Source organism: Strigops habroptila, chromosome 1 (assembly GCF_004027225.2).
Source record: "Strigops habroptila isolate Jane chromosome 1, bStrHab1.2.pri, whole genome shotgun sequence".
Classification (NCBI taxonomy): Eukaryota; Metazoa; Chordata; class Aves; order Psittaciformes; family Psittacidae; genus Strigops; species Strigops habroptila.
In genome coordinates, this window is record NC_044277.2 from 4,351,962 (window position 1) to 4,368,645 (window position 16,684).

Here is a 16,684-nt window from a genome sequence, read left to right on the forward strand (position 1 = left end):
ATGTTAAGAGACAAAAAGTACAATTCAATGTTCTTTATTATGGACAGGTACAAAACTAATTAGTCAAAAAGACCAAAGCCCATGTCATCATCAGATTCCTCTGATTCTTCTTTCTTTTCCTCTTCTTTCTTTTCCTCAGCTGGAAAAAAAAGAATGGAATCAGCATTTTCCCATTTTATCAGCTCACACAAGTCACACGCATGAAGACTTCACATACAACGGCTGGAGCAAGGAACAGCAAGGCCTGAGCAATCCTAACAAAGCTAACAGCTGAGGAGGTCAGTGTTTCCCCTCTTAGGAAAGTGGGTTTCTGCATGCAACATTAACATCTATGGAAATTGAAAAGCCTTAGACAAGCTCATCATGACAGACAGGATGATCAGCCTTAACTGAGGTCATCCTGTACGCTGAATAAGCGCAATTCCAGCCTTTCTAAAGGCGAGGCTCTGTTCTGAACACCCCTGTGCACACTACGAAGCACAAACCACACTAAAACAGCATAAGGAAGCGCCAAGCTGGCACCAAGCAGCTTTTCAACCCACTACTTCCAGCTCCCAATGGACACAGCAGCGCACTTACCAGGGGCAGCACCGCCCGCAGGCGCAGCGCCGCCCGCGGGAGCGGCCGCGGCTGGAGCACCGCCACCACCGCCGGCTCCTACGTTACAGATCAGGCTCCCGATGTCGATGTTAGCGAGAGCCTGGGAAGGCGGGGGGACACACAAGAAACAGCACCAAGAACGCCTCGTTAACACGGGGATCAGCGTGAGGGGCAGCTCTGCCGTGATGCGGCCACCACGACAAGCCTCAGCTCGCTTCGCCCCGCCGCAGGGCGGCGGAACCCGGTGCTTTTGACACCGTTAAAGGCGGCATTTCCGAGGTAAATGTGGCGGGTCCATCGCCCTCTCCCCGCCCCACACACACACCGGCTCCGTCCCCCCCCATTCCCCACCTTGGCGAAGAGTCCCGGCCAGAAGGGCTCCACGTTCACTCCGGCCGCCTTGATGAGCGCGTTGATCTTGTCCTCCTGCAAGGAGAGCGGCGCTCAGCACCCGGCGCGGCCATGCCGCGGCTGCCGCCATCTTGTGCCGGCGCGGCCAGGCCTCGCAACTCACCGTGACGGTGACTTCATCGTCGTGCAGGATGAGAGCGGAGTAAATGCAGGCGAGCTCGGAGACAGAGGCCATAGCGGGGCTCGGTGCCAGTCGCCGGGGACGGCCTTAGCTTCAGCTGAAGAACACAGCACCTTGGGCCGCCGGGGAGGAAAAGGGACGCTTCTCCCTGAGGCACATTTATAATGGCGCCGTGAGCCAATCGCAGCCCCGGAAAACTGAGACGCAACACAGTCGTCAGCGGCGTTGTCCAACCCGGTGGCGCGGGCTGGGAGAGCTCCGCCAATCGCAGCGTGGCAGGGGGCTGACGGGACGGTCGGAGGGGCGCCGCAGCAGCCATGGCGGGGCTGGCGGGCGGGCTCGCACGGCTCCCCGCGGCCATGGGGCGCCCGCTCCGCTTCACCTCGCCCCGCCGGGTCCCCCCCCCTCGGTGCTGAGCGGCCCCGGGAATGGTCCTTCCTTCGCCGGATGGGCAGGGACAGCGCCGGCCTCTCCGTGTGACTGCGGTGTGCTCGTAGGGGTCTGCTCCTTACCTCGGCTTGTCTGAGAAAGAGCCTCAAGATGTGTCATCGTGACAGAGGGAGGGTGGGCTGTGAGCTGCCTGGGTCGGGGCGGTCCCAAGCACAAACACAGAGAATGGATGGAGCAGCCCCTGAGGAGAAGGACTTGGGGGTGTTGGGTGAGGAGAAGCTCCCCATGACCCGGCTTCAGTGTGTGCTTGAGCCCAGAACCCCCCCGTGTGCTGGGCTGCACCCCCAGAGCGGGAGCAGCAGGTCAGGAAGGGGATCCTGCCCCTCTGCTGCGCTCTGGGGAGACCCCCCCCCTGCAGTCCTGATCCAGCTCTGGGGCAACAACATAAGGACATGGATCTGTTGAAGCAGGTCCAGAAGAGGCCATGAAGACGCTGCGAGGGTTGGAGCAGCTCTGCTCTGGAGCCAGGCTGAGAGAGCTGGGCTGGGGCAGCCTGGAGAAGAGAAGGCTTCTGAAGGGGAGACCTTAGAGCAGCTGCTAAAGGGGATGACAAGAAATCTGGAGACGTGCTTACGACAAGGGATGTAGGGATAGGACAAGGGGGAATGGTTTTAACCTGACAGAGGGGAGGTTCAGATGAGCTCTTAGGCAGAAGCTCTTCCCTGTGAGGGTGCTGAGGCGCTGGCACAGGGTGCCCAGAGAAGCTGTGGCTGCCCCATCCCTGGCAGTGTTCAAGGCCAGGTTGGACACAGGGGCTTGGAGCAACCTGCTCTAGTGGAAGGTGTCCCTGCCCGTGGCAGGGGGTTGGAACTGGATGAGCTTTAAGGTCCCTTCCAACCCAAACCAGTCTGGGATTCTGTGAAAACTAAAAGAAAATACAGCAGGGAAGACTCTTCAGAGCAAACAGCACCAGCCTGATGATTGACCAAGAGGTTAATGCAGTGGACAGGAGTGGCTGGGACCTGCTCGTTCTGTGTCAGGCAGTGTCCCCAGAGCTGTCACTGGAGATACAAAGGAATGCCATTTACTTCTCAATACAGAACAGCCAATTTTTGTCACTCAAGAGCTGTTACACAGAGCACAGTTTATGTGCTGTAGGGCTTGCTCCGAGTCCTGGGACACAGGGTGGATTTAGACCTTTGAGAAGGCACCTGTAAGAAGGGCTGAATCAGCTGTGGTCTGTCTGTTGCTCTTCCAGTAAATGAAGTCCCCTTCCGACTGTGCCCAGGTAACAGCAGAATCAGCAGAGGCATTCCAGCTGAGTCAAATGCAGCTGAATCAGTCAGGACTGTGTAGTTTGAATTTAAATGGTGAATGGCAGGACTGGCATGTTTGTCATTCCTTTAGGAAGATGGGTGCTTGGTTTGAAATCACTTTGTCAAAAGGAGCATGAGAAAATAGTTATTTTGTGTGAGAAGTGGGCACTTCACTCAATCAAAATATCTTCCCCAGCAAAAACAGCTTTATTTGCTGTTTATGTGCAATCAGCCGACTTCCAGACACGTTACTTAAACAGCATTTGTTCAGTGTTGGTGATGCTGCTCCAGAGCTGGCCCAGGCTGCAGTGGGTATCCACCAGCAGAAAGCCATCTCCACTCACCAGGACAAAAGTGGCAACCAAGACAGAGCTCTCACAAAACCATGCAGCCATCCAGGTCTTTCATCAGTATCTGAAGGCATTGGTGAGAACAGCCATGTGAGGTGTGACCAAGTAGACAGTCTGCTCAGCCTGTTGGCAGAGTGATGGGAGGAAGCAGAAAGGTTAAGAAGCATCAGAGAGTCTGAGAAAGAGATTGGAACCATGCTCTGCCCTCTCTGTGATGGGAATATCCATCAGGAAAAAGCAACCAAACTCAAGGTGGTCCTGTATCCTCTCCCCACCAGGCACAAGGCAGTAGCTTAAAGGAAAAGGAAATTAGGGAATAGATGGAGGCAAGACTATGCTCAGGGTTGCAGGTAAAACTTGTCCTTGCCCATCTTGCCTTCCCAGGTGCCTCTGTACAACAGGTAAGAGGCTCTGGATGCGGAAGGTCGGTCAGTGCCTGCAGCATGGGCAACAAAGAGGAAGAGTTGGGAGCCATCGTGCTGCTACAAAGCTACAACCTAGTTGCCATTACTGAAACTTGGTGGAATAAATCCCATGACTGGAGTGTGACTGTTGATGGCCACAGGCTGTTCAGAAGTGACAGGCGAGGAAGGAAGGAGGGGTGGAGGGTTTGCCCTCCATGTCAAGAAATGGATAGATTGTGAAAGCTGTCTCTGAGGAACAGACACAAGCAGAAGTTATGAGTAAGTTATGGGTAAGAATGGAGACTGAGACAACAAAGGGAACCTTGTGGTTGGTGTTTACTACAGGCTTCCCAATTGAGGACAGCCTATTGATGAAGCTTCTTGTTCCAACTACAGGAGGCATCACACTCACAAGCTCTCGTCCTGCTGGGCAACTTCAACCACCCCAACATCCGCTGGAGAAGTACCACAGCGAGCAGTAGGCAATCCTGGAGTGCATTGAGGATAACTTCTTAAGCCAGGTAATAGAGAGCCCTGCCAGAAGGGATGTGTTACTGGACCCATTGGTCACCAATGCGAGTGAGCTGATCAAAAACATGAGGATTGGAGGCAGCCTGGGCTGCAGTGATCAGGCAGTGGTGGAGTTCGCAGTCCTGAGGGATATGGGTCAGCTGAAGAGTAAGGTCAGGACCCTGAATTTTAGGAAAGCAAACTTCCAGCTTTTAAAGGAGTTAGTAGGATCCCCTGGGAATCTGCCTACAGGGACAAGGGAGCAGAACAGAGCTGGCAGGTCTTTAAGGACTGCTCTTTCCATAGAGCACAAGAGCTCTTGATCCCCACGTATAAGACATGAGGAAAGGAAGGTAAGAGACCGGCCCAGCTGAGTCGAGACCTGCTGCTTAAACTAAAGGGCAACAAGGAAATGCACAGGCAATGGAAGCAGGGACAGGTATCCTGTACGGTACAGGGATATAGGGATGCTGCCTGATTGTGCTGGGATAGGGTCAGGAAGCCTTATTTTGGCCTTTCAGTACTTAAAGGGGGTTTTAAGAAAGATGGGCACAGACTTTTTACCAGGGCCTGTTGCGACAGGACAAGGGGTGATGGTTTTAAACTAAAAGTGGGGAGATTCACACTACATACAAGTGAGACATATTCTGTGATAAGTGTGGTGAAACACTGGAACAGGTTACCCAGAGAGATGGTGGATGCCCCATCCCTGGAAACATTCAAGGTCAGGTTAGACAGGGCTCTAAGCAATGTGATCTAGTTGAAGATGTCCCCGCTCATTGCAGGGCGGACTGGAGTAGATGACCTCCAACCCAAACCATTCTATGATTATATGATAAATAATTCAAACTTTCAAATTTAAGCTGGAGTAAAATTATTGAAGAATTTGCAAAAAGCCTGAAAGCTCAGAGAATGCTCAGAAGCCAATTTGGCATTACCAGCAAAGTGTGTACAACAGCCTAGTACTGTACTGCTCCTTCAGTAAAAGCTGAGGATTTATTAGACCATGACAAGTAAAAACTGAAGTAGGCAAGAGGGACTTGACCTTTTGTATCCATCCCTTCCCTGCAATCAGAAATAACTTGAAGTTTCACTGAATGAAGATCTGACTCTGCTTACTGCTGTAGATGATAAATGCAGTGTTGCAGCACTTAACTTGTGGGTGCTTAACCCTATTAGTGGGGTCACCAGCTCTGAATTTAAGCATTCACTTAAATGTTTTATACAAGGCACAGGGCAAATGTCTACATTTTTAGTAACTTACTCAAAGTAGCAAGTAAATGCATCATTCCGTTAGGATGTAATGTCTCTGTCATTGTTAGGTGCTTGAGGATGGGATTTCACAAATGACTTGCAGCAGCCTGTCTTGTCCGTCACTCACTCCAGTGTTGCCACAGCCTCTCTTGCTAAAGAACTCAGAGCTGTGCCAATATGTCCATGAGGTGATCTGACTGAAGAAGAGCAACATGGAAAGAAAAGATGCCTTTTCAATCAAGTGAACTTACCAATACAGGTGACCTGGGAAGTGAGCAGTGGTGGTGTGCAAACAGACAACAAAATTGGAGGCTTAATAGACACCAGTCATAATTTGCTTGTGAAAGAAGGTCCTACATAGTATATAACTACATTCCAACTATTAGGAAGCAGAAACCAGAGTTTCTGTTGTAGTGAAATGGAATACATTTGGGGACAGTACACAAGCAGTCCTTTTGCTTGTGGCTATGAAGAAAGGTGAACACTGGGGGCCAGCTTTTCATACTCTGCTTTAGTGGTGAAAGTAGGAATGGAAACTTGCATGGAGCCCTAGCAGAGGGAGGAAGAACACTGATAACAGTTCTGATAGAACAGTCCTTAAGCTAAAAATGATTTAAAATGCTGATACACTGTTAAAATATGAAATATGAAGGCCTCAAATTTAAATGTGACATTCACATAAGCTTAGGCTTTGGTTGGTAAAGACATTAATTAAATGAGATTTGCCTACGTCCTTGTTTCATGGCTGTCTTGCTGCATCTATTGAGTGACACTGATAAGGCTGCTCTGAAGGGGATCACAATAAAGATATGATGAAAACAAATCACTGTGTAATAAGAAAACTAAAAAATAAACCAGTTTTGCTGCTTCCCAAAGCTTTTTGAAGCCTAGCTATCCGTATCCAGTCAGGATTGCTGGTTAATAAAGCTCAATTCCAAAGAAGACCAAGGCTTAAGGTCTAGAAATTTGCAGTGGTATGTGCTTTTAACCCCTCATCCTTTAACTTTCGTACTATGTATTTAACATATCACCATCCTTTTGGAGCAGAACAGTCTCTGTTCTGGGAATCTACAGCAAATAGATGGGGGTTTAAAGAAAACTAAAAATGCTTTTATGTATTCTACAGCTTCAGAGTTGTGAGTTATTTCCAGGGTGACAAGTTACTGGCACTTGGTGGGTATGTAAGTGGGGAGGGATTGTGTATGTATATATGCACCATTTAAAGAATTAGAGATTGCTGTGCTGGGAGTGCCAGTTTCCAAATGTAAAGCAAAATTTTACCATTCATTAATATTCATTAGGAGAACACCCCATACTAATAATCAGTTCTTTCAGTTATTGTCACTACATATTCACTCTTGCACATTATCAGTCATTAGCGCTACATATGCAAAGCAATCAGCCCTTAACACTTCATCCTAAATGAGCTGTGAGTATATCATACTACAGAGCCGATGCCTTCTTGTTCCAACATGACTAAGGTCATTGGTAGTCATCCAAGTGGTCAAACTGAAGATGTGTTCACCAAAGAGACCTGAAGTTGGTATTTTCTTTCTCTTTCCCTGCCCTTGATTAACTGTTTGTTTTGTTGTTGCTTTTAACCTTCCTGAGGTGATTCTTCATTTCTTCGTTTCTTAAACCAGTTGGCACTGGGAGGATCCAAATTTCTATACAGGCCTATATCTCCTGGTTTTAGCAATTAGCCACATTCTAATGAACTTCAAGTTGTTGATCATCATCAACAGGGTAGGAAGGTTCTGGACAGGCTGGATCTATGGGCTGCGGCAAATTGAATGAGGCTCAACAAGACAAAGTGCAGGGTCCTGCACTTGGTTTACAACAACCTCATGCAACGCTCCAGGCTTGGGGAACAGTGGCTGGAAAGCTGCTCATGGAAAAGGACCTGGGGGTGCTGATTGATGGAGCTGAACATAAGCCAGCTTATGCCCAGGCAGCCAAGAAGCCACCAGCATCCTGGCCTGTATCAGCAATAGTGTGACCAGCAGGGCCAGGGCAGTGATTGTCCCCCTGGGCACTGGTGCAGCTGCACCTCGAATCCTGTGTTCAGTTCTGGGCCCCTCACTACAAGAGAGACATTGAAGTGCTGGAGCGGGGACAGAGAAGGGCAGTGGAGCTGGTGCAGGGCCTGGAGCACAAGTGTGGTGAGGAACGGCTGAGGGACCTGGGGGGTTTAGTCTGGAGAAGAGAAGGCTCAGGGGGGACCTTATCGCTCTCTACAACTGCCTGACAGGAGGATGGAGTGAGGTGGGGTCGGTCTCTGCTCCCAAGTAACAAGTGACAGGACAAGAGGAAACGGCCTCAAACTGCCCCAGGGGAGGTTTAGATTGGATATTAGGAACAATTTCTTCACCGAGAGGGTGCTCAGGCATTGGAACAGGCTGCCCAGGGCAGTGCTGGAGTCACCATCCCTGGAAGTGTTCAAAACCCATGTATGTAAGGCCCTCAGTGACATGGGTTAGTGGTGTCCTTGGCAGTGCTGGGGTAAAGGTTGTACTTGATGATCTTAAAGGTCTTTTCCAACCTCGTGGAGTCTATGATTTTATTATTACAACAAAGAACAAAACTGTTACTACTTAAAACTGTAATAACCAGCATACGTAACATATCCCCAATAGGTGGTGCTGTATCTTTTTCATAGTGCTTGCATTGTTGGTACTGGTCACTCAGAAAAGTTCTTTCTTGAGTGAACTGAAGTTAGTAATGTAATAAAATAAATACTTTGGGGGTTTTTATAAATAAATATTGCAATTGATTTGGCAAAAGAAATCAAATGTGGCTTTGTAGCTTAGTAATTAGGACAGTAATAGGACAAAAATCAGGTTTTGGTCCCTCTGCCAGGCATTAATTTGGATTAAATCAGTAAGTGTAAAATAATGAACAGTCCACGAGGAGGGGACCAGAACCCTCAAAGTCTTTGTAACCATGTCAACACATTAGATCACAGAGTCGTGGTCTTCTTCACTTTTGGTCTGATTTTATATGTAAAGCAGAAAACAGAGGATATGAGAAGTCTAATGCAGGCACTCTGGGATAACATCTTAAAAGCCAGGCCAGTTGAGAGCTGGAAAATGGAAGCTTAAATCCCCTCCAAGTTAAGAATAAAATCTACATCTTTCTGCTCTGCATAAAATTTTTTGCCACTGTATCATTGTTACCAGTGACTAAAAGCCATTTATAAACTGTGGGGGTTAATTAATTTAGCTTAAAAAGGGAAGGGTCCTTAGATCAATGTATCTTTTGTCATGAAAAGACATATCATTTGTCACTAGCCTATTTGTATATAAATATTTACCCCAGATTGCCACTGCTGATATAAATTATTTTAAAAGCTGTTCCTAAATACTAACTTTGCTTCCAAAATGATTAGAAAATGCTCAGTTTTTCCAAAACTGATAATTCATTCTTTGAGAGATACCAGTTCTGGGAAATACCAGCTTGAAATCCAGCAGTTCTGATGGGTATTGTGTCCATCAGTCACTCTTTTCCTTAAAGAAACCTGATTTAAATGTTTGTATCACTTTATAGGATTTAAATGTGTCCAACAGTCACTCCTTTCCCTAAAGAAACCTGATTTAAATGTTTATATCACTTTATAGGATTTAAATGTTCTTATACCATGCTATAATTGTTAATATCACATATAAAGAGCATGTATAAAAGAATGCTTTTATAGAGCTTTCAAACTGCTCTTTCAGCCCAAACGTTTTCAGGAACCGAAGTCTTTTTTGGGTGGAATTGCCCACTAAGACCTGGTCAGGTTTCACTGTGCTCCAAAACTACAATTGTCAGTGACAGAAAGCATTAGTAATAAAGCAGGTGACACGGCCCAAAGTGAGCGTGTGATCAGAGGTGGAAGAGAGCTGTAACTCTCGTCAGTAACACAGAAATGCTGCTGGAAGTGCGTACTAGCATGAAAAGAGCCTGGAGGCACAGCAGGACTTCTACATGAGAAAACTGTACTTAAATAAAACATTATTTAACTGATTGTACAAGTCTTCAGTCCTGTATAAACAGTAATAAGCTCTTTTGCTTATCAAGTGCAAAACCACAAAAATCAGCTTTAAATCAATCCACGTAGATTGCACTCTAGGGTGTTCCAGGTATTAAGTGCTAGGTTTGGGATCTCTGTTTTCCCAGAGTATTTCTGTAATCAATTGCAGAGTATCCTGTGGAGCCTGAATGAAATGTGGGATATGCATTTAGTGTTTTGGGAAACGTCCCCCTATATTTCACCTATCTTCTGTTGCTTGTTAGCTTGCTGTTTTCAAACTGCTAACAGAATACCATCATCTACTTCTTGTTCTTTTCTTTTGCAACTCAGTTAGGTATCAGATGAAGTTCCATGTGGGTGCATCCCTTCAGCATGTGAGCTTCACTGGTTCTTGCTTTCAGGACAGGATTTCACAAGAAGAATGATATAAAAAGCTGAGACAGAATTATTTGTGTTTATATGTCCAACAGTGAGATAATTTGGGGTTTGTCAGAGATGGCCATTTCCCTGGAAGGCTGTATTAAGCTCATTCCACACGCCTCCAAACACGATCTGATGGAGGTTAGCTCAATGCTGCTAGTCAGGGTAACCAAATTAGTCAAGTGGGTTTTTCTAGAACCCTATCAGTGTATATTTACTGTCTCTTGTACAGGCTCTAACAGGCATGACAGTATGCATAATGTCAGAGGGAGTTACCTTCCTAATCAGATCAAACATTGATTTAAATATAATACAAAAAATAGACGTTGATACAGGGACTGCGTGGTGTCTCCTGTCACCTCAGCATTTAGTCCTATCTAATATAGCAGAAAGGCCAGATTTGCCTCAGATAACTCTCTTCTGTCTCCTTTTGGGGGATTTCTCCACCCCCGTTTTCAGCCTCCAGTAAGATTATATAGCACAGACTGGAAACTATTGGTGGTTGAGCAAAAATGTTACCCAGCTCCTCATAGAGAGGAAAACAGCAACCCCTTTGCCAGCTCTCTTGTTTCTAATTTTGCTAGAGCTACTTGGCTTTACTCTAGGACTGAAGTTGACCCATGATTTGGTCCTTTATTTGTTTATAGTTACTGGTAAGTCTTTACTTTCCAGCAACTTGAGGAGCTTGGAATGCAGACAAATCCAAAATCACTCCAGTGGAAACTCTAGTGGTGACAATGGTTTCAGGAACAGTGCACTTGAAGTGAAAGCTGAGCTGTTAATAGCAACCCTTGAACATCTACAAGTATGAGCCAAAGGGAAGAGTAAACATACAATTGATGTAACTGAAACAGGGAGATGCCTCTCTATCCCTTCAAATACGAACTGGTGAAGGAGGATATTAATTGATCGATGAAGTATTCAAGCAGTATGTTTGCCTCAGCCTTTGGCAGATAACATTTACTGAAGGAATTCAGTTGACTTTGAAGGGGTGTGACTGGTTTGGGATGAGAACTGTATTATTTGCTTTTAAAGGCTTCCACATCAAAATGGAGCAGGTGAATGAAAGTTTGGATCATAGCTGCTGTACTGTAATTCTGTAGTTAACATCTGGTGGAAGCGACCATCATTAACTTGCTCTTTGCCTCCTTAGCATGTTCAAGGGTGGTTTTTTTTCCTATTTCTCCTCCTGAAAGGAAGAGGTGCCAATGAGGAGATTATAAAAGGATGACAGTTCCTGGAGGAATCATTGTCACTGGTATCTCCTGGGTCTCAGTGCGTCATACTGATCAATACCTCAATACAGGACAAGGGGTAATGGGTTCAAACTTAAAACCAGGGAAGTTTAGGTTATATATAAGGAAGAAGTTCTTTACTGTGAGGGTGGTGAGGCACTGGAATGGGTTGCCCAAGGAAGTGGTGAATGCTCCATCTCTGGCAGCGTTCAAGGCCAGGTTGGACAGAGCCTTGGGCGACATGGTCTAGTGTGAGGTGTCCCTGCCCATGGCAGGGGGTTGGAACTAGATGATCTTAAGGTCCTTTCCGACCCAAACCATTCTATGATTCTATGAACATTATAGCTAGTTGGTTTACCCCTGTATATACATACAAAGAGAAATAATCTGGTTGTACAACAGTAAGGTACCACACCACAGCCGAGTTTCATAGCTACAATGAAAAGTGGATGTGGTGTAGAGGTGTGAGATCCACAGGGTGCCTGATCTGAGGTTTTCACAGCAGTGTTGCCTTTGTTTCATAGGGCAGAATAAAAGAAATCATAGAATGTTTTGGGTTGGATGGTACCTTAAAGCTCATCCAGTTCCAATCCCCTGCCATGGGCAGGGAGACCTCACACTAGACCATGTCGCCCAAGGCCCTATCCAAAAAGAAACAAAGCTAATTTTCAAGTAAACAGGGCATTGAAGATCAAGCATTACATGTAATACTGATGCCATTCCAGCATCCTTTTTAAGCATGCATAGGTAGGCAAACTGCCTTGAAGGAGACATAGTTTAGAGAGCGCGAGAGGCACACAGTTGTTTTGCAAGGTTTCATTGAAAGACAAATCAAGTCTCTAGCAGTCCTGGCTGCGGCATACACTTTTAGTTTGATGTTGCACATGCCTATGGCAAAGGTTTGCTTAAAAGGAGCCATGGTTCATCTTGGTGGGCGACTGCAGGGCCTACAAAGGCTCCTGCTACACATGGTCGGTGTCTGCTTAGCCACATTGCCATGCTGTAGGACCAAAGCCCAACGTGCCTGAGTACTGAGGCACGGCTTGCTGCTCGGATCCAGCCGATGGAATTGATGTCAGGGGGACAAGGAGGCGAACTTATGGCCGCCTGGCCGCCCCCCCCCCCCCCCCCCTCACCGCCGGGGAGCGGGGCCCCTTCCCAGAGCCGCCCGCCCCGCTCCGCTTCCCTTCCCTTCCCGCCGGCGCGGGGCCCGCGGAGCCGGCAGCGGGCGGAGCGCCCCTTCCCCGTGACCTCGCGGCTCCTCCCTTCTCCCCACCCACCTCCCCGCTCCTCAGTGCCGCCGAGTAACCCGGTTCCGCGGCGCGAGTCCGGCCCTTCTCCCTCTTTTCTTTTCTTTCTCTTTTTTTTTTTCTTTCCTTCCCTCCTTTCCCCTTTTCTTTTCCTCCCCTTCCCCTCCCCTTCCTTCTCCTCCCTTTTCCCCCCACAGCGCAGCCGGGGCTCGGGCTCACCTCTTTCCTCCCCCCTTCTTTTCCCTCCCCTCGAGCTGCCGCCGCGGTAGGGACCTGGAGAGAGGCGCCGCCTCCGCCGCCGCACACGGAGACATGTACCCGGGAGCCACCTCCGCCGGACCCGGTGAGGCTTCGGCCCTTTTCCTTTCCCTCCTCCGAGCTCCCTCTTTGCTCGGTCTCTGTCGGGGGGACGGCGGCGGGGTTCGCGCTCGGCGCCCGTTTGTGGTGTGAGGCGGGGGGGGAACACACCGCTGGCGCATGAGGCGCTCTGTCAGCGCGGGCATGAGCCCCCCTCAGCGGCCACCTCTGCCCGTCCCTTCAGCGTGGCGAGGCGCCCGGGGCCGGCGCTGGGGTGGAGGGAAGGACCCTTCTCGATCGTCCCCCCCCTCCCCGCCGTGTTCGGGCCTGGCTGAGGCCGCGGCCGGCCGCGCTCGCCGGGGAAGGAGGGGTCAGGCCGCTGCCGCCACCTCGGGGAGGGCGGTGAGCGAGCCTGCGTGTCCGGAGGCCCCTTTGAGGGGAGGGTCGCCTTCTCCTTGCCCTCCCCTCCCTCTGCCGCGGCGGGAGGCTGGCCCCGGCCTGAGGGCGAGGACACGGGTCCCCTCACGGGGCTCTGGGTGCCGCTGCTTGGGCAGGGGGAGACGGCAGAGATCCCCCCCGCCTTGCCCTTCCGTGGGCCGCCGCCGGTGCGTCCCCGGGGTGTCCCCTCGGCTGTGCGCTACGTGCTGCCTTCCCCAGGCCAGCGCTCGCTGTTCCTGCCAGCTCAAGCCTCCTGCTGGCAGCGCGGAGCCGACCGGGGTCTCCATTTCCTCCCTCGCAGATCCTCGTAGCGGCTGCATCCTCCGGGGGTAGCCGGGGATACTCGTCCCAGAAGTTCAGGCCGCTGTGGTTGCGTTTGTCGCTGTGTGCTGTGCGAGTTTGTGGTGTTTAAGTGTAGGTAAAACCGTATCCACGTGTTGTGGAGGACTGGAAGAGGTTATCGGCTTCCTTGGATGTCTTCAGGCTCTGTCATGGAATGAAATCTGCGAGCAAAGGACAAATGAATGTGGACAGAAGAAGGGTTACCAACTCACTCAGGGACATTTAACATTATTTAGGGGAAAGATATTGTTTATGAGGTGGTTGTTCCTTTTGGTGTTAGGCTGTTACTGTGGTGAGAATTCCTGTGTAGGAACCATGATGTTTGGGTGATTGGTCCCTAGTTTTCTTCTAAAAAAGTTTCAAAATACTTGGAACTTTATTATAGATTACTGTGCTCAACAGTTTAGCATAAAATCTTTTCCCTTAGAGAGGTAATCTAGCAAAGAATAGTGTGGTGAAATACAGGACCTGTTACTGATGTCTTTTGCTTCTCTTGCAAATGCTTCTACAGTAAGAGCATTCCTACCTTAAGATCTTAGGTGCTGGCTTCTTTTTTTCTCTGATTTGATTTTCTTGAAGAAAATCAAGAAGAATCAAGACAGACAAGCAGGATTATTGCTTTCCTCTTAGAGTACAGCTCCTCTGGTTTTTCCTTTCTTGCTTTTCTTTCTACAGTTCACGGAGACTTTAACTAGACACCCCAGGAAGATAGCTCTGTGCTGCTGTGTGTATCCAGACTGCTGCTCTCATGTTTAACATCATTTGCACATTTCAGTGCCAATAAGTGTGTGTAACTATCGATGTAATCATTTGGTGGCTTCTAGTGTCAGGTTCTCTTGCTCAGGTACAGGTATACTTTCAGTTTACAGGTATTCACAGTGCTCAGATTATGCTGCTGTGATGTTCTCCTCCTGTTCTTACGTCTTTGTTGAAATTGTACGTAAGGAGGCAAATAACTGAAAATACCACCAGTGCATGCGCTGAGAGTAGTTTTATGTGTGGGAGTCTCTTTATCTTCTTTTATTTGCTGTGTACCTGACCCTACCACTATCCCTTTCACTCGGAATGATCCTACTTACACACACACCAGCATTGGTGGCTGCTGTTTACCATCAGGGGCCTGTGTTCCGTGTGTAAGGGTATTTTCCTCTTACTGGAACAACCCTCTCTTAACCTTGGGCTCTTGATAGAACAACCACTATACTTATACGAAATCCTGCATTGCTACACGTTAGTGGTGTGTGTCTCAGGCTCCTGCTCTTCTCTTCCCTCCAGCCAAGCTCATCTTCTGTCTTGTTTACTTCCTAGTTTATCTCTGTGGCTCAGCCCTTTCCCCCTGCGCAGAGCTGGGCAGTGACGGTGTCTGTTCTGGGGTATGAGCTGCAAGTTGTTCGCTGTATCGTGAGGCTCTCTGTTTCCTTCCTGTGAAATCATCCATAGAGAGCCTTAGCTCAGTGGCTTCTAGCAGTCCAGACAGCTTCCTGTTCCACACCAGATTTGAGTATTTTAAGAGAGCTGGCCTGTACTGTGAACCAGTCTGGAAACAGGGACTGTCAGCAGGATGCTTAGTGGCCTTGTGGAAGGCTACGTGTGGCCTGCAAGCTGCCAGCGCAAGTTCCCTTCCATATGTGAATCTGATACCTATAAAATGAAAGTGTGCTGAAATCCTGCTCGAAGGAGTGAGCAAGAAGTGTGGTTTACAGCCATTCACTGAGCCATGAATGCACAAGAACTCAGCCTCTACATGTCAGCACATCCTCGACACCATGTAAATGCTCCTTTCATATCTCCTCCAACTTAGATCTCGCCACCGTTTGCTTCTCTTCATGTTGCTGCTGCATAGAAGCTACTTTGCTTTTCCAGCTCCTGTTGCCAGACTGGACACTGCAGCCAGCCTGCTCGGAGGGTGCCTGTGGTGCTGGCCTCCTGCCAGTGTAATCGCTCAATTTGCCACAGGGTTTGCTATTTTCATCTTCATTCTTGTTCTGGACACAGTATAAAGCAAGTTAGGAGGCTGTATCTGACTAATTTCAGAAAATTGCTGCTCAGCGTGGAAACTTTGTTCTAACATGCTGTTACATTGGGAGGAAGAGCTTATTTCATACAAAAGGGGACATCATGGAATCACTGGGTTTGTGGTTAGAAAACCTACGATCCTTGCTCCCTTTTCCCAAATACTGTTTGAGTTCTTGAGTTGGTGTTGAATTAGCTGAAACATTACACTCATGTGCCTTAGTTTTGCCTTCAAGACACTGAAAAGTAATCTGAAAATGATGGGTTTTAGTTAAGAAAATAAGTAAGTTTGATACTGCTACGTTTTGTTATATCTTTTCCTAGAAGGACAGGAAAATGTCAACGCAGCATAATAAAAATACTGTCACTTTAAAGAATTGATTAACACTTGTGTAAACTTCTGTAACTTACCCTGCTTCGTGTTCTTGTAGTTATAAATTCTAAACTTTGCCTGCTATAGATTCTCTTTTCATTCTGTGAAAGGATATTTGATTTTTGTCTGCTTCTCATGGTCTTAATTTATTGTTAGAGCAGCAGTTGTCTGAAGAAGAGTGTCTTCGTGAAGGGGGTTATGGCTTTGCATGTAAAATAGAACCTTTTTCTAGCAGAAGAAACAATTTTGAGCCCTCTATCAAACTAGTGAAATTGAGGTTATTTTCTCACTTGTCATTTAGTTGGAAATTACCTCTCTGGAATTGTTAATAGGCTGTTGTAACTTTTAAGTCTCTCTTGTTGTTTTTCAGCGTGTGTGCTTGTTTTGAACTCTTATATATTGAAGGTATGTGATGGTTGGATGTTCATTCTCTTTAGGACTCCCTAGTCCTAAAATGTGGTGCCAGGAAGGGTGTGCTCATGCTTTGCTTGGGGTGGTAGAAATGGCATTGTGTGGCCTTATGGAATTCAAATTCACCAGCATCCCCTTAGCAGCAAGAGCTCCCATGTACCTCCTGTCAAGGGTCTGTCCTTCCCTTATTAGAGAGGTTTCTTGTATTATTTTGGGGATGGATCTGGTCCTGCTCTTACTGTGGCAGCTCTGTGGCTATCACGGAGCTGCCCACTTTCTTTGGCTTAATTTTAGGCAGCAAATCATGTTGAAATTCATTGTAAGCTGCCACACATAGAAGAGGAAACGAGAACTTACTGTACAGCTTCAGCTCTTCCTTTTTACCTGAGAATTTTTCCTTAAATTTGAATTAGATTTGACCACATCACAACCTACAAAAATCAGTGTTCACTTTTTCAAGTGTATTGTCGTGGCCAGTGTATTTTCCTAAGACAAAGATGGTCTATTGTTGTTTCAGTTAGCTGTGTAGTCTTAAGG

General features: G+C 47.7%; 2 protein-coding genes and 1 long non-coding RNA gene across 3 annotated transcripts in view; 2 read left to right on the top strand and 1 right to left on the bottom strand.

Annotated features, from left to right (window-relative positions):
* Window positions 1-18: 18 nt before the first annotated feature.
* Window positions 19-1,335, bottom strand: RPLP1 (ribosomal protein lateral stalk subunit P1). The gene is made up of 4 exons (XM_030503830.1): window positions 1,115-1,335; window positions 952-1,026; window positions 580-700; window positions 19-139 (listed from the first exon to the last, which is right to left on the bottom strand). The coding sequence occupies exons 1-4, from the start codon at window positions 1,184-1,186 to the stop codon at window positions 60-62; spliced, it is 348 nt and encodes a 115-aa protein (XP_030359690.1). The 5' UTR covers window positions 1,187-1,335; the 3' UTR covers window positions 19-59.
* Window positions 1,336-2,407: 1,072 nt separating this feature from the next.
* On the top strand, window positions 2,408-6,516 carry LOC115615592. The gene is made up of 3 exons (XR_003994097.1): window positions 2,408-3,871; window positions 3,989-4,113; window positions 5,425-6,516. It is a non-coding gene; the product is annotated as an uncharacterized LOC115615592 (long non-coding RNA).
* Window positions 6,517-12,403: 5,887 nt separating this feature from the next.
* AGO2 (argonaute RISC catalytic component 2) overlaps window positions 12,404-16,684 on the top strand; it is a 65,878-nt gene continuing 61,597 nt past the window's right edge. Inside the window, 1 exon segment of the mRNA XM_030503689.1 lies at window positions 12,404-12,616. Coding sequence (XP_030359549.1) covers window positions 12,586-12,616 — 31 coding nt within the window. The 5' untranslated portion in view covers window positions 12,404-12,585.